The following is a 19055-nucleotide window of genomic DNA, read 5'->3' as shown; positions in this document are numbered from 1 at the left end:
TTGTCGTTTGTTTATGTGTTATATTTTTGTTTTTCGTTCAATTTTTGTGCATAAATAATAAGCTAGTTTTCTTGTTTGAATTGTTTTACATTGTCATTTCGGGGCCTTTTATATCTGACTATGCGGTATGGGCTTTGCTCATTGTTGAAGGCCGTACGATGACCTATAGTTGATAATTTTTGTGTTATGTTGGTCTCTTGTGGAGAGTTGTCTCATTGACAATCATACCACATCTTCTTTTTTATATTTATGAGTATATTAAATAAACATGTATATACCAAGCTAAGTCAGTTTATATCTTGTTTTTCGTCTGACTATACAAAAGGCGAGGAGAGCTACTTGATAGATCAGGTTGACTGATAAGCTGTCTATATAAAGTAATGGGACCATGCATGGCATGAAGACATCCCCAAATCACCGTATGCAATACTCAAAAAGACATCCAGAGCTTACCTATATTATTATAATATTCTATTCAAACTGGGTGACCCGGGAGAAAAACATTGAAAGTTTCCAAAGAACACACATACCCCTCAACTTTTAATAAGGAGCACCCCTCAACTTTTAATAAGGAGATTTGGTATTAATGCAAATGAGTCAACTATCCAACAAAGTTCAAATGTAGTGGATGTAAGCAATTATATATAGGCAACCATATAATCTTCAACAATGAGAAAAAAACATACGGTATTGTCGGCTACAATAGTCCATGAATTGAAAAATATGAAACAGTTCAATTGAGAAAACAAACAGCCTATTTTAAAACAACATGAATTACGAAAAACACATATAAAAGACATCAACAAACGAAAACCATTGAACTACATGCTCCTGAGTTGGAGCAGGCACATACAATATATTGTGGCGTTTAACATGCTTGTAAACAGCCGGGACAGTTTTGTTACAGCATAAGAACAAACTATACAAATCAGTAGAAAAGGGCTTAACGTATGAGATCGATACAAAACAGAAGGAAAAAAAAGGTCTAACAAAAACACATACCGAATGTGGCAGGGTATTTTTACCTCGTTTTCAAACAATCAAAGTACTGAAGTACTGAATATCGAATGACTGCAAGTTCTTTTGGATTGTCACAAGCACTTGTCTCAGAAAAAAAATCACATCTCTATACTTGTAAATAAGTGAAGTTAATGTACAGATATATTTTTTTTTGAAACTCAGTACACATATTCTATATCATATGATCTTTTTAATTTCAATGCCAAATATAGAGTTCTGACCCTCAATTCCACGGTCCACTAGACATGGAAAATGATAGTGCGAGTGGGGCATTTATGTGGTATGGACACATTCTTATTCAAATTCTTTATTAAAGAAGTCAGTAAATTTACTACAGATAATACTACATTTGTAAATTAGACGAACTAATCTAATCAAAATGTATATCTCTGATTTCGTAATACTTATGTGTATGATATTAATTTTAATAAGATCGTTGAACGAACGCGATCAATCTTAGGATTTTATTCTTGTCATTTTTTCCGACCGAGCAGAGCAATTAAATAGACGTCTTTCAAGCCAAAGTTAATATGTTTGCTATACACACATATGATTTTATTAAACTTGGTTATCAATTGTTAATAAAAAATACAGTCCTAGATAATAAAAAATCCTGAAATAAAACAGTAGTTGTCATTTGTTGATGTCGTTCTCGCTTCTCGTTTTTTAGCTCACCTGGCCCGAAGTGTCAAGTGAGCTTTTCTTATATCTTGGCGTCCGTCGTCCGTCGTCGTAACTTTTACAAAATTCTTCTCCTCTGAAACTACTGAGCCAAAATCAACCAAACTTAGCCACCATCATCATTGGGATACCTAGTATAACAAATGTGTCCGGTGACCTTGCCAACTAACAAATATGGTCGCCATGGATAAAAATAGAACATAGGAGTAAAAATGAAGATTTTGGCTTATATTTCAGAAATTAAAGCATAAAGAGCAAATCTGTCATGAATAAAATTGTTTATTAGGTCATTATCTATCTGCCCTGAAATTTTCAGATGAATCAGACAACCTGTTGTTATGTTGCTGCCCCTGAATTGGTAATTTTAAGAAAATTTTGCAGCTTTTGGGTATTTTCTTGAATATTATTATAGATAGAGATAAACTGTAAACATCAATAATGTACAGCAAAGTAAGACCTACAAATAAGTCAACATGACGAAAATGGTCAATTGACCCCGTAAGGAGTAATTGTCCTTTATAGTCAATTTTTAACAATTTTCATAAATTTGTACATTTTTACAAAATATTTTCCACTGAAACTACTAGGCTAAGTTCATTATAGATAGATATTTTCAACTCGACTCCTCGACGTAGACGCAGTCATGGTCATTGTCATTATACATCACCTTCTCTGCATGATGTCTCTATTAATGACTAGGTGTCATTCATACAAAAGCCGTTAGGTATTCATCACATTCGCACGAAACTTTATTCATTACCCCTTTCAAAACTTCATTCTCTGTTCAATTTATGTTTGGAATCCACTGTTACAAACCCTCTTTCAAACCAATACAAACTTCAAGCTATAATTTCGGATATTGCAAGTCACAGACTTTTCAAGCCAGTTCGCATTGGAAAAGATGAAAAAGAGAAAAGATCTTTTCTAAATCTTTTCTTTGCCAACAAAGGTCTCGATGGCGTCAAACTAGGCAATATACTTCATCATAAATTAGTTCAATCGAAAATAACTCCTTATTTCAAAGACCAGTCTGTACCAATAATTTCTTATACCTATACCAAACCTATTGCAACTAAAATTTTCAATTACAAACGCGTTTTGCAGAATCTCGATATTGACGACTTCAAGTTTAAACTTCATGATTGCACTTGTGCTAGTTCCCAATTCACATATAATCCTACTGGCCACGTTATTACCGATGACCTTAACATTGTTAATAACAATTATCTACGAAATGTGTTATCGAAAGGTCCGAAATATCGTGAGCCTAAATCCATCAATTGGAAATACAACTTTAAAATTTTGATGGACTCTGCCAGGCAATGGGCTAAACGTGAAAAGGAAGACGTAGACACTCTATTCGAATGGATTAAGGCAGTGAAGTCGTTAATACAAATCAGAATTAAGAAACTGAATGGGTCCATCAATGTCCATGCTACGTCAATCTTTAAAGACCCAAATGTTGCTAAACACTTATCCGACCTCCATGATAAATATGTTGTTGTCCCCGCAAACAAAGCCCCAAATAACATCGTTTTTTGTCTGTAAAAGTCACTACATTAATTGCTTGATAAACGAATTAGGTATAGACAATTCTCTTGGAAACTCAACATATATCCTCACGACACTTACTAAAGAGGAAATCCTGGATAATCATAGGTCTGTTCTTTGTTCCTTTGGTATTTCAACCAAAGATGAAGAACTGGATCTTCCATCACTGTATGTGATACCTCATCATCATACTTTATTTCCTCCTAAAGGAGATTGACAAAATGCATATAAATTATGTACAATTACAAAGTTTTGAAATTAGGTAATAGAATTAATGTCACTAAATATTTTGAATTCAAAAGTATTTACAGTCTACAGTATGTAAGATAGGGAAATCCTTCGTTAAGGACGTCTAAACAATGCTCTGGTGTTAAAAAGTCCAATAGAGCTTCGTGATTGCCAAGCAGAAAACAGGACACGTACTCGTCTGATTTTGAAAGCAGTGTGTATAAGAAATTGTCACTAGTCATTTCTGATAATCTTTTATATAGCAAGTGTCTTTGTGTTTGAAGTTCTGTTCACATTGTAATTTGATGGTAAAGTGTATCTTGAACAAAGTGTCCACACAAGTTGCAGTTTCCGCTAGTCGGGGGAGTAGACCAAAGTTTAGCTACATGTTTAGCGGTTCCAAGTGCTCCACGAAACCTCTTTTTAAATTATTAACATCTATTTTATCAGCAATCAAAGACGGGCTTCAAAGTTATTGTGAAACTGCCTATTCTAGAGGTGGCGTGAATCAGATGTGGATACTTAAAAATTCCAAAGATCTTTTCAAGTACATACAATCTAACTCTCTTTCATCTTGTGACAGTATTAAAACATTTGACGTTTCTACTCTTTACACAAGTATTCCACATTCCAAACTAAAAGACAAATTGAAAGAGTTGGTATTACTTTGCTTCATAAAAAAGAATGGCCAACGTAGATACAAGTATCTTGTCTTAGGGAGGGATAAATCATACTTTGTAAAGAATGACTCTGATTCAAAAAAAAAATTCTCTGAAACCGATATTATCAAGATGCTTGATTTCTTGATTGACAACATATTTGTAACGTTCGAAGGACGTGTTTTTCAACAGACTGTCGGAATCCCAATGGGAACAAACTGTGCCCCTCTACTTGCCGACTTGTTTCTTTATTATTATGAGGCTGACTTCATGCAGGAACTCCTTAGGAAGAAAGATAAGAAGTTAGCAATATCCTTTAACTCTAATTTCCGCTATATAGATGACGTTCTTTCACTAAACAATTCAAAATTTGGTGACTATGAGGAACGCATCTATCCCATTGAATTGGAGATAAAGGATACTACAGATACAGTTAAGTCGGCTTCATATCTTGATTAACATCTAGAAATTGACAATGAGGGTCGGTTGAAAACAAAACTTTACGACAAAAGAGATGATTTCAGCTTTCCAATTGTGAACTTTCCATTTCTAAGTAGCAACATTCCAGCAGCACCTGCATACGGGGTATATATCTCCCAATTGATACGATATTCCCGTGCTTGCATTTCCTATCATGATTTTCTTGATAGAGGGTTACTTCTCACAAGGAAGCTATTAAACCAAGAGTTCCAAATGGTGAAGTTGATATCATCCCTTCGTAAATTTTACGGACGCCATCACGAGTTGGTTGACCGTTATGGAATAACCGTTTCACAAATGATATCGGATATGTTCCTTACGTCGTAACTACAATCCCCTTCCCTTTCATGAATGTGACCTACCAATTTAGACTATTTACCGGATTTGTAATCACATAAGCAACACGACGGGTGCCACATGTGGAGCAGGATCTGCTTACCCTTCCGGAGCACCTGAGATCACCCCTAGTTTTTGGTGGGTTCGTGTTGTTTATTCTTTAGTTTTCTATGTTGTGTCATGTGTACTATTGTTTTTCTGTTTGTCTTTTTTCATTTTTAGCCATGGCGTTGTCAGTTTCTTTTAGATTTATGAGTTTGACTGTCCCTTTGGTATCTTTCGTCCCTCTTTTATGTAGACGAAACGCGCGTCTGGCGTAAATAAATATAATCCTGGTACCTTTGATAACTACTTTATTAAACCTGCACCAGTTTAAAAAGTATAAGAACGTATCACATCGAAAGCGATATATACATGTGTTACATATTTTATCTGAAATATGTTATTAGAATAAAGAATATCTTTTGTTTTACCTTGACATCTTTGACACCGATTGTCTAATTTGCGTTAATAACACTGTATGATATCGAACGTGACATAATTAAATCAAAATATTATGATGTTCTTTACATTAATAGTCCAGATTTTTCTGATTGGGTTCCATTTATATATCCTCTAGTACTATACATTACAGAAACAACAGCCACGCCTTCTTCTGCCTAAATTCTAGACTTATTTCTATACATTTGACAATTAAGCCGTCATCTCAGTACCAGGATCCATGAGACAAACCAGACGATTTTAATTTCCCCCACTTCGGTAGCAATATTCCAAATGAAATATACATTTCTGCTAATCAGATTTTGCAAAACGTTTCACGTGTCTTAACAAAACGTTGACGAATCAGGGGTATGTCAAAGAACGTATTTTCCTTTTTTTGTCCTCAAATTTCATCAGAAGATACGAAGACCTCGTTGATAATTATTTCGTATCAACTTAAAGTTAAGATTATTGGAACTGACATTATCAATAATCTTAAAACGATATTTTTTTATTTGTATTTGTAAATTAATTTTTACTGATTAGTCTATTTTTGATTCTATCCATTTGACGTGGCTCGGTACTTATACATCCATCATTGTGTGATTGTTCTAAGCAAAGATTGTGTAGTTTTGTCTTTCGTATAAGAAAATGTGCTTTAAATTTTCTATATGACTTTTTGTTTTTCTTTGCTGATATATTTGTTAATTTTAATTTAATATCGACTGTTGTACAACTTATTTTTAACATTTTAAATGTACCTACCATGTCTGTTTGTTTTGTTCACACACCATTGTCAATAAATATCAAGGAATTGTACGCGCTGTCATACAAATCGGAAGGTTATGTAGCTTTACATCCGAAATGATTCTGTTTTTCTGTCTGTACCAAGCAATGAAAATTACTCGTTCGAAGTTTTCGGGCATATGATTTTCCAATTTGCTTTAGGTCTTTCTGTTTAGAATTTTTCTATGATTTCAGTACTTCAGAGATTCTAATAAAATCCTCACCAGTTTAAAAAGTATAAGAACGTATCATTTTGAAAGCGATATATTCTCCTCTTAATATATTTAATATTTTATATTTGATGCGTTTAGCTCAGTTTTAGTTTGTAACCCGGATTTGCTTTATGAGTTTCGAATAGTGGTATACTACTGTTGCCTGTATTTATAGCCTTATTTATGTATTTACAATTTAGCAACATCGACCATTTGAGACCTTCATTGGTTTTTTTAAAGCCTTCGTTGTAGTAGCAAATTAAAAAAAAAACCACCATTACAAATTTACATTTTCTGTTTTCTACAAATATAAAGGGACGTCACTTTATGTGGCGTAAAGACATTCACCAGACGTGTAATCTGATTGTATTTCGATTTTTTGTGTTTTAACGCAATTTTTAAGCACTGCATTTAGGCTATTTCGTGGCGGCCAGTTTTTATTGGTGGAGGAAGCATGTGTGCCCGGAGATATCCACCGACCTTCGATAGAGAAACTGATATTCCTAGTCAATTAAAATTTGAATCGAGTGCACTCGCATGGTCGGGGTTTGAACTCACAACCTCAGTGTTGACTGGCTAGTGATTACAGTAGTACCTACTTATACTACTCGGCCACCGAGGCCCCACCAGACGTGTGATGGACTGTTTGTAATTATATAATGGTATTCATGGGTGATATCGGATATAATTTTGTGGTTTAAATGTTGTTATGTACTATTTTATTTATTTGTGCAATTCACTGTCGTTAGTGTTCCTGTGTTTATTAGTACTGTATTCATGTCAGATACTTTTGTCATTTAAGTGATATTTGTAACATTGCCATATAAACAAGGATGTTTGCTTGTCATAAAACTAGTTTCATGCTACCATTTGTTTCTCAAGATGTCGTGAGTCAGGAATATGGCAGGTGCATGTAAACAAATGTATGAAGAAAGTGTTTTGTAGCAGTTCAGTGTTTCTGTTGTTCATTTGTTCTCCTCTTATACATAACTTATGTTATAGTTCACGTGTTTCCTTCGGGTTTGGTTTGTGATCCGAATATATGATAGTTATTTTGTGGTCTTCATTTTTTTTTTAATCTTTTGTCAATGATGCTAGTACTCTAACTGATATACAAAGGATTTTCTTATCCCAGGCATAGATTACCTAAGCCGTATTCTGCACAACTTTTTAGAATTGTTGGTCCTCGATGCTCTTCAACTTTTTACTTGTTTTGGCTTTCGAACAATTTTGATCAGCGTCACTGATGAGTCTTATGTTAACGAAACGCGCGATTGGCGTATACAATTATAAGCCTGGTACCTTTGATTACTATGATAACATTATCCCAATACCCCGTAAACAATGATTTGATGATTTATCTTGCAACTTCAAATAACACATAATCATGATTGATATAAAATTATAAAAAAATAAAAAAATATTTAAAAAATATAAAAAAACAAAACACTACAAAACAATACAAAAATAATGAGTTATTGTTAAACAGGAAAATTATTTCATTTTATATAAAAAAACATTTTTTTAAATTGTTACAATATTGTTGTCAAGCACTCTTTCGTCGCTGTTCTAGGTACCTCCAGATTACTAGTATTGTATGTTCTTAATGTCATATTGGTATTATTTGGCTTGTCTGTAAAATGAAACTTCTTGATCATGTTGATAGTCGAAAACAATTTCTGATTTAAATACCATGCGCAATACGAATCTTTATAACCTTTGTACCTTGGTGGCAATGTTGATTTGTCGATATTTTTTACACTAACCTTCAAATTCTGAAATAAGATAAATAATAACGGTAATTATTATAATAATACTAATTATAAAATATTGTTACTTGTTATACATTTCTTTTTACCGACGCATATTTTGTAATTTGGAAATACACTGACAATTTTTTATAATTTCAGTGTAGCAGTTAAAAGAAGAAAAATACCGAACTCCAAGAAAAAAATTCAAATCGGAAAGTCCGTGATACTCTAAAAACAAAATCATACTCAGACACATCAACCAAATGTATAACAACTGTCATATTCCTTATTTAGGTCAGGCTTTTCCTTATCAAGTGGATGACACCTGTTTTTCTTCATCTCACTTGAATGACAGTAGCATACAATTTTAATATATCGACAATAATGTGTGAACGAAACAAACAGATATATTATGTAACTTAAAAAAAAAAGCAGCAAAAAAACTTGAACATTCACATGTCTAATACCGCAGTCCCACTAGGCCACGATTGCACTACAAGCTGTGAAAAAAATGCAAATTTTGATGATCGTAGTACGATCGTGTAGATCGCAGTAAGGTCGTATCACGATCGTGGTGAGTTCTTCAAGATCGTGATGAGCGTGGCCAACTTTAAACATGTTCAACACAATCGTGGTGCGGTCGTGGCGAAATCAGGTCGTAGAAGAAGCGTAGTGAGAGCGCACTAAGATCGTAGCAAGATCGCTTAGGTCGCTGTACCATCGCAGTGAGAGCGTAGCGAAAGCGTGATTTCATTCGGAGAGACTACGCTATGATCTCACAGCGACGTTATTACGACCTCACCACGACCATCACGTTCTCACCGTGACCCAACTACGCTTCCACTACGACTATATCACGCTGATCACGACCATAGTACGATTCAAGCACGCCCTTGTCGTCCTCATCACGCTCTTCTTGCGACCTGACTACGTTCATACTACGACCATCATTCTCATTGTCATTTTTATATAAAACATATAAAAAAGCTCCCTATATTTTGTTTATCTGTATGTAATTATCCACTTGCCCTAACGGCTCAACCATGCTTCTCGTTTTTATATAGATTATACCGCAGTTCCACTAGGCCACGATCTGAGAAAAAAATGCAAATTTTGATGATCGTAGTACGATCGTGTGGATCGTAGTAAGGTCGTATCATGGTCGTGGTGAGGTCTTTAAGATCGTGATGAGCGTGGCAAACTTGGAACATGTTCAAACAATCGTGGTGCAGTCGTAGCGAAATCAGATCGTAGTAGAAGCGTAGTGAGAGCGCAATACGATCGTAGTAAAATCGCAAAGGTCGCTGTACCATCGAAGTGAGAGCTTAGAGAAAGCGTGATTCTATTCGGAGAAACTGCGCTACGATCTCATTGCGAAGTTATTACGACCTCACTACGATCATCACATTCTCACCGCGACCAACTTCGATCCCATTACAACTATACTACGCTGTTCACGACCATTGTACGATTTTAGCACGCCCTTGCCGTCCTCATCACGCTCTTTTTACGACCTGACTACGTTCATTCTACGACCATTATTCTCATTGTCATTTTCAACTAAAATATATTAATTCTCTCCAGGTTTTGTTTGTCTGTATGTAGCTGGGATTTTTTTCAATTTTCTCTAAAGGCTCAACCATGCTTCTTGTTTTTATATAGATCAGACTGTTTGTTTTCCAGTTTGATTGGTTTTACACTAGTAATTTTCGGGGCCTTTTATATCTTGCTGTTCGGCGTAAGCGAAGGCTCCGTGTTGAATGCCGTATCTTGACCTATAGTGGTTTAATTTAAAAATTGTTACTTGAATTGAGACTTGTCTCATTGGCACTAATGCTACATCTTCATATATCTATTGACACACCTGTGTCATATCTGCTATCGTTCACTAAAATATCGTCATTTCACCTTTATGGACCAGTAATAGGTTGTAATTTATGTCGGATTGGTTGGTCCGACATCTCTACTTGATCAAGATTCGTTACTATCAGAGCTTCATCTGCCTCAACATCAACACCTACCACCAAGCCCACGTGTTCTAGCAGATTTTGGTGGCATGACTATTTTTTTCGAGAAATCTACGCATTAATCAGAAATAGAACTGAAGGTATGATACTGTATCAATATGGAACATGATGTTGACGTTATTACTGAGAGCGTAGTAAGATCGCGGTATGAAAGTAGAATAATCGTAGTAAGAACGTGCTATAATCGCAGTAGAAGCGTGGTAAGATCGGATACCTCGTGGTATGGTCGTATTGAGAACTTGATGAGCGTAGAAAGATCTTGATAAGCGTAGTAAGGTCAAAGAATAAGCGCGGTAAGAACGTGTTATAATCGTAGCGGGATCGTTTTAGAAGCGTAATGAAAACGTAGTAGCATCGTGAAAGCAACGAAAATTTCCATTTTCATGCCGCTCATACAGCAACCTCACCACGATCTGAATGTAATTTAGATCGCGGTGAGAGTGGTGTGATCGTGATCTAGTGGGACTTGGGCTTTAGACCGTTTGTTTTCCCGTTTAAATGGTTTAACACTAGTATTTTATGGGCCCATTATAGATTGCTGTTCGGTATGAACCAAGGCTCCGTGTTGAAGGCCGTACCTTGGCCTAAAATGGTTTACTTTTATAAATGGTTACATGGATGGAGAGTTGTCTCATTGGCACTCATACCACATCTTTCTGTATCTATTGACACATCCGTGTCATCTCTGCTATCGTTCACTAAAATATCGTCATTTGAACTTACTTTGTTCCCTCTGCCTCTACAACAGCCCCCCCCTCCCCCACCACCCGAGGTTTTCTCGTAGGTTTTGGTGGCATGACTGCATTGTTTCCGAGAAATCAACGTATTAATTAGAAATAGAAGGAATGGAACTGTATTGATAAGGAACGCTATGTTGACGTTATTGCTGAGAACGTAGCAAGATCGCGGTACGAACGTAGTATAATCGTGGTAAGAGCGTGCTATAAACGCAGTAGAACGGTGGTAAGATCATGTTGCAATCGTATAACTCGTGGTATGGTCGTAGTGAGAACGTGACGAGCGTAGAAAGATCTTGATAAGCGAAGTGAGGTCGCAGATTAAGCGCGGTGAGAACGTGGTATAATCGTAGTTGGATGGTTGAAGAAGCGTAATGAGGACGCAGTAGCATCGTGAGAGCAACGAAAATTTGCATGTTCATGCCGGTCATACCGCGACCTCACCACGATCTGAATTTATTTTAAATCGCGGTGAGCGTGGTGCGAACGTGGTCTAGTGGTACTGGGGCTTAAGTTCCATCTGGCATTCAAATTTACACACATATTTTTAATTAACAGGTAAATTTTTTTATCAAAGTAGTGTGTTTGGTTAGATATATGTAAAATTGAGAATTTAAATGGGGAATGTGTCGAAGAGACAACAACGCGACCATAGAACAAACAACAGTAGAAGGTCACCAATGCATCGCGAAATTCCCGCATCCGGAGGCGTCCTTTAGCTGGCCCCTAAACAAATATATATACTAGCTTTAAGTTAGTGATAATGAACGCCATACTAAACTTCGAATTATACACAAGTAACTAAAATTAAAAATAATACAAGACTTACAAAGACCAGAGGCACGTCTATACATCCTGAATTATAAAATATAAATAAATACAAAATTTAATCATATGTACCTCTTTTAATAGGTTGGCATCAAAGTCTACTAGAATCCATTTAAAAAGCTGTCTCTTTTCTCTCTTCAAAGTCGTATATTGAAGACTTTCTAGACCATCAAACCGCCACATTCGACCGTATCGCATAAATATTTCACAACTGTAAAATAAACATATTACAACTTGAATTGCATATAGAAATTGTCAAGCATTAGATAGAAACTACTGCTCAAAGAATATTTTATCAGATACGTTTAATTTGTTGTATACCCTATGAACTATTATTGTTATATAATTTTTTTTTATATTCCTATGTTTTTGTTTTGCAATTTAGATATTGTACATCTGTAGTCGCCTTTTTAATGCAAAACGAAGCATACACAGAACGTTTCTGTTTACGAACTGACTTTGAATTTCAAACAGATGTATTACCCCTCAGCTTTACTAAACATTGGCTACACATGCAGCTCGTGCTATCGTATCGATTTGTTATTCGTTCCTCGCATTAGTACGCATAACATATTTGTCTGTTTACGGTTATCATTCAACAAAGCAAACAGTCTTCGGACTGAATGGGATGGTACCGTAACATGCCTTATGTATACATATGATTAAGCATTTTGTATCTTGCTTATTCTTGATTTTTATTTAATTTTTTTATCTCTTTGAAATGGCTCGGTACTTATACACCCCTTTATTTTGTGCTTGAGCAATGGTATATTTTGTATTCCTGTCTATCATTTTGGCGTCTGTGGTTTGTCTGTACGATTTAAATTTTCATTGATGGCATATTAGTTAGTTTTAATTATAGTTGAGATTATAACACAGTTTGACTGCCGTATCCGTCATTTTTACATTCATACATGTATATCTGTTGGATTTGTTAATACATTGTTGCAAATAGCATAGATCCGTTCGTTAAATATGCTTGAGATTTTGATTTTGGCATTTTGATAGGGACTGTTTTGGTTGTCCTCCTCGAAGTTCTTTATTTTTGTTATTTTACTTTGTTCTGGATAGGAAATCCCTTTTAGTAAAAAGTTAAATTATAAATATGACTATGTCATGGATAATTTCTGTCAAAACAGAAGTGAAACAAATCCTAGTACTTGCATTGCAATGTAATTGAAGAAGCAAATATACCCGTCTTTGTTTTTTATTGCAGCTTTGTGATCTAGACTTCCACAGTAAGATAATTTATCTGGCGTTCTTTCTAATTTGTATCCAGCGTTTTTTATTCTACAATACAAAATATATGGAGACTATATTGAATATATCTAGTAATGATGCCAAAAAAAACATGAAGAATTAGCCGTCATGTTTGATCTTGAAAACATGTTAAGAATTCATTCCTCGGATATTCACTCTTCAATATAAAGTCAGGTGATATAGTTTGATTGCCTTTTTAGAAAATAAGCCAGACGATTTTTTACGAATTAGTTTCCAAAAACAAGACCGGACTTGTTATTTGTACACAAGGCGGGTGATTTGTTTTTAAAATGCTCATCAGTGGCTCTCGAAACAAAGTATTAAGCATCATCAGATACGAATTATTAAGAACATTCCAAACCAAATATTAACTAAACATTTTGCTAAATAAGGTTATCCCTGGGATAAGAAAAATCGTAAAGTTTCTAAAAATCTTATTTATTGGAACCAATGAATTTCTTAAAATAGTAAACACAAAATGCAGACTAATGGGCTGGTGAAATAAGCTGGAATACACTACACACCTGCTGCGGGCTATCTAATTGATTTGCTGTTTGTGTTCAGCTGTTTTCAGAATTCTTGGCTAAAGAACGTAAACTGACAATAAGTATCAATGTATTGTTGGGAATGAAAGCTAATTTTAATATGACGTGCTTCTTTCGCTTTGTGAACAAACCAATGTTCTAAATCCAATAAAATTTGTTTGCACATACGTATATTGCATTCTTCAGAATAATTAATTTTATCAAATTAGCATGAACTTTATATATTTCCTTAACTTAAAACACTTTCAAACTCTTAAATGGTGCACATGATTTAACTAATGCATTTATTATGACTGTAATGTGTTCATTCCGAAATTGACACAGTTGACCTAGATACTACAACCGTTCATTCTGGCTGTTAAAAATACTCCCTTTGAAAAATCACAGTGGCAGCCGTGAGCTTCTTTACAAACGAAAAATGGAGGTTCATGGAAGACCCTACACAAACGCTTTTACACTTATACTCATAGGACATAGAAATTACCTTAATTGTCCTATTCAGAATCGAAATAATTGACGCAAGCTATACTTTATAATAGTTTTAACATGGGTAGGCATTATATTCGTGTCAGTTTAGCCCTCACTATTGCTCGGGCAAAAATAATCACGAATATAATGCCTTCCCATGTTAAAACTACAATAAAGTATAGCTTGCATCAATTATTTCTTAAATATATACGAGCATAAGAAATGTGTACACCAGACGCACGGTTTGTCTACTAAAAGAATCACCAGGGAAACTCAAATAAACAAGTTACAAATGCCAAAGAAAGTGGGCAAATGGAGCTTGAGGATATATAATTCCAAAAGATTTGCCACAGAAGGTTACCTTAAATTTCTGGGATTTGACTAAGCTTAGTATTTATTTTGATAGCAGCGCACCTAGGGAGGCTCATCATTTACAGTCGATTGTTTGATGTTCGACTGATATTCGGTCAAGAATACTTCTAAAGTAATTGGTCTGTTCATATGGTCATATATGTTGGTAAGTTTAAACTAAAGTATGTAACAGTTCCTTTCATAATTCTATAAAACTAACCAACAATCATGACAATTAAATTGTGAGATTAACAGGCTCACATAAATTTAGATAAGGACCATACAAACCGTCTATAAAAATCATCGTCTTCAAAACCCCATCCATTATACAGGTTTGAAAATCCATTCATATTTTCCATTTGTGTTGAAGTAAGAGCAAGAATACCACCAACATATTCAGGATAATGTAACCTGCAAACATGATATATAAGATAAGATGCTGCTTGACACATTTCTCCTTATCGTTCATAACACAATTAATAATGCATGCTGAATATGTTCAAACCGAGTTGAAATGACACAATATAAATGGAACTCTTTCTAAGAGAAGTTAAACGAGTTCCAGTTCATAAATTTGATTATTTTTACATCCGTTTCTATTCGTTTTCAAATTGAATGAATGTGCATATTTTAGGATTGAATATATGTGATTTTACTTTAATTATCATGATTATGGTATTGAGCTTCAATCTATTCGTAAACGAATTAAAGACTAATGTTCACAAAACAGTCGATGTCGGTTGGTGAAAGAGTAATGCATGTTGATCCTTTATGTGAGATCATCCGCGGTTTGAAGTGGGGTTCGTGTTTTGAAGTCTTTAGTTTTCCTGATTGCGTTTTGTGTGCTATTGTTTTTCTGTTGGTCTATTTTGTTTTTAGCCATGGGGTTGTCAGTTTATTTTCTAGTTTGAATGTCCCTCAGATATAATTTGCCTCGTTTCCATTAAATACTGTGAACAAATAAGTTCATACATTATATTTCGGCAAAGAATTAAAAAAAAATGGTAGGCATGCTCAATTCAAGCTGTTTAAAAATTACAGTCATTGAGGGAAGGTTCACCCTATACCATTACAAAATTGAAACATTCACTCAATCTAATTATATGTATTTAATGCCTTTATTTCAGTCACATATTTTAAAGTTCTTTCCATCCACATTACTATGTAATTATCATTCAAAGGTCTTGGAAATTACAATGAGAGGGAGAGACGTACTGTGCGAAGTTAAAATTTTAGAGCATATCTTTACAAATGACTTCCGGTAGAACAATTGATAGTCAATATATCACGCAAAAAGAAATAAACAAGTTACCACTGTACACCGACTAATGCTTCATTATAGCAAAGGGAAGATAGTTATCTGGATTTCCTCTATACTTATAAAATAACAGTAATTAATTTTTTTACAGGAAAAGTCTTCTCAAATAACAAGCTATGATTTAATAAATAAACGTACCTATATCCGAACTGCTGTACTAATACAGCTAGGTGTCGGGGATTTTCTCCACATGTGTAATAGTTACGATCGTCTTCCGGCAATATATCAACATCATGAATAACGTAGCAGTCGTAAGAATGATCTATTTTTGATTGTAAAAATCCAGTGTTGATAAGTGCACCTTTGTTAAACAGTCGTCCGCCAACCTAAACAAAAAGGAAATAATAAAAACATTTAATAGGCCGTATTATGTTATATTAAAAATAATTCCCGAATTCGTTAGATAATTATAATTAGCTATACATTTATAACGTAAACTGTAATAGAAGAACAATTATGGTAAAACGTGTGTATATATATATATACATATTGTTTACAAACATTCAATGATCTCACAATGCATATTTCGTTCTTCAAAAATACAAACGATGCTATAACAGGTAATCATTTAATTAACATACCTTCACAAGAATATGTTCACTTCCCGATTGGTTACGTCACCATCATATTAATTTTCTTTATATCAAAACATACGTATGATATTGTGAATGCTTACGTAACCAATATATTGTTGTTGTTGTTTTTTTTTTTTTATATCAAAACAAATGTATGATAGTGTGATTGAATTCAGTTTCTTCCTTTGTTCACAAGACTATATTCAGTTCAATGTAGTTTTGAATAGTTTTCCTTTTCAGTTTAAAAATGTATTTAAAAAAATGCATATTTTAGATCTGAATTAATTTCAAAGTGTTTTCGCCAAAATAGCATCTATATTTTGAATACATACAGGAGGGAGTCGGTGGTCGAGAGGTCTAAGTAGTAACCTCTGTAATCAGTAGCCAGTCAACACTAAGGTTGTGAGTTCGAACCCAACTCCCGAGGGTGGACTCGACTCCAATAACAGTTGACTAGGGTTGTCAGTTTTTTCTTTCAAAGATCGGTGGTTTTCTCCGGGGACTCCACCACTGACCAACACGAAAGATTCCAACAGTTGTGCTTAAAAATTGCTTACAAATTGAATCGAATCGAAACATTTAGTTGGACAAATATTTACGTGTATTTCAATTTTTATTTTTCATCAAACTGCTGTAAAATTTTGATGAAGAATGTAATACATTGGGTATACGAATGCAAATAATGCACATGTCGAAACATATTTTATATTTATCTTGTTTGACATTACTCTTTAAAGTATATATATACCTGCTCTACAACATAAATATCGAATTCTAGTTGTTGTCGATATAGTAATGGAACTACGTTTAGAAAGAATATTTTTAACTGAGTTTCCCTTTCACGGTATGGTACAATGATAGCTATTCGTTGTATGGGCCTACAGTTTGGTTTGTAGTGTCCATTTCGCATGAAAGGAAATAATGTTTCCAATGTTGTCCATTCAAGTATAGTTCTGTTTAAAGACTTACGTCCATCTAAAAAGATTATGATACGTTATATAGTAATTGTTTTCATATAAATGATCACAAGTGTTTGATTTATAGTATATGACAAGGCCTACATTATAAATTTAATACTTTATGAGAAAAATAATTAATGTAAAATAAAAACAAAGTGTTAATTTGAAAAAAAAGGAACTCTTATTTTGTAAGTTTTGTATTGACATTATATCCCAAGCTTATATATGTATGATGAGGTTGACATTATATATAACAGAGCACATGTGCATCATCAGAGGAAAATAATTTCATCAATAAGTTTATTTATTGTTATGTTTGTGTTAGCTTATTCTTGTCTCCTTTTAATCGATTTCCGAGATTTGAGCTACTGTCGACTAAATAGCAATTTAAGATTAATTATACCAATTGAAAATAAATTAAAGTTGTACATACCTAAAAACGCATGAGGCCATTTGCAACTGGAAGATTCGCAAAATGACCGGTGAAATATCAGATTGCATACCAGATAAAATATAATTGACATCATCGAAATATGTTTTTTACTTTGTTAAACTGTATTGGATTAAGATGTTACTCTTTTCCTATCAAACGTCTTTATATAATCATGATAATAGTTAACTATATTACACAAAAATATCGTTCGCTACAACGTGAGAAATAATAATAATGTCGATTTCACATGTTGATCTTGTCGTATCATACGTTTGATCTGTATCTATTGACATAAAGTAAAAATACAGGACATCAATAGCATTCAAACATGACTGCTTGAAAAAATTCACGCATTATTCCCATATATCTTAAATCAAAATAAACCACGTGTAGCTATGTATTCGTATAGAATAATGAAGTATTTCCTTTTACCCACAATTGTTTACACTTATTACAGAAAAGGTCACTGAAATGTTGTTGTACTACCAAAATACATGTACAGGAAAACAATTGTCCGATGTTGTTATAGATAATTTCATTAAACATTTAAAACCATCATATAGTAATGGTAAACGTCTTTAAGTGTATGTAGGTGAATTATTTCTAAATCAATCTCAGTTTCCGGATGATTTCATTCTGCCAACCATATAATTGAGTGACAAATATACAAGCAGACTATTGTTCATCATTTTGTTGTGTTTTTTTTTAATATTTATCTTACAGTCACTTCAGCATGTTCACAAATTATTGCATGCATTCATTTTTGAGATTTTAGAGGAATGATCAAACATACAAAATTATTTATTGAAATTTTAGAAACAGCTACATACCTTATATTTACAATATGTCAGAATTAGATTTGGTAGTATTATGACACTCAACACGTCGTAATTTAGAATAACATGTATAAATGAAAACCTCGCCTTAAATTCTCTATTTCCAATAGTTTACATTATTTCCTCAATTTTATTGACTTATATTGCTCCATTGACCTTCACTATTATTTTCTCATGTTGTCCTTCATATACCTTTTAGAATTTTGGATCCTCAATGCTTTTCAACTTTGTACTTGTTTGGCTTTATAACTATTTTGATATGAGCGTCACTGATGAGTCATATGTAGACGAAACGAGCGTCTAGCGTACTAAACTATAGTCTTGGTACTTTTGAAAACTATTATGTATTGAGGAAATATTTTCAAAATCATAATTTAACTATTCAATCTGAGCTCATATCGAGGTCAATTGATTGTCCTTGCAAACCATAATTATTACAAAACGATAATAAGATTAAATTGCACTTTATTAAATCTGGATTTAGCTTGCACTTTGATGAAAATAGGCTTGAACAATTTAAGCAAAGATAAATAT

The 19055-nt window shown here is 33.9% G+C and overlaps 1 protein-coding gene across 1 annotated transcript; it reads right to left on the bottom strand.

Moving 5' to 3' along the window:
- Positions 1–7952: 7952 nt before the first annotated feature.
- Positions 7953–18314, bottom strand: LOC139483579 (beta-1,4-galactosyltransferase 4-like). Its single transcript, XM_071267586.1, has 7 exons — positions 17686–18314; positions 17042–17268; positions 15857–16044; positions 14689–14811; positions 12971–13066; positions 11849–11987; positions 7953–8208 (listed from the first exon to the last, which is right to left on the bottom strand). The coding sequence occupies exons 1-7, from the start codon at positions 17777–17779 to the stop codon at positions 7966–7968; spliced, it is 1110 nt and encodes a 369-aa protein (XP_071123687.1). The 5' UTR covers positions 17780–18314; the 3' UTR covers positions 7953–7965.
- Between the last annotated feature and the right edge of the window lie 741 nt (positions 18315–19055).

Source organism: Mytilus edulis, chromosome 7, assembly GCF_963676685.1.
Source record: "Mytilus edulis chromosome 7, xbMytEdul2.2, whole genome shotgun sequence".
Lineage (NCBI taxonomy): Eukaryota > Metazoa > Mollusca > Bivalvia > Mytilida > Mytilidae > Mytilus > Mytilus edulis.
Note: the sequence above shows the minus strand (reverse complement) of the source record. Positions and strands in the feature narration are given on the sequence as shown.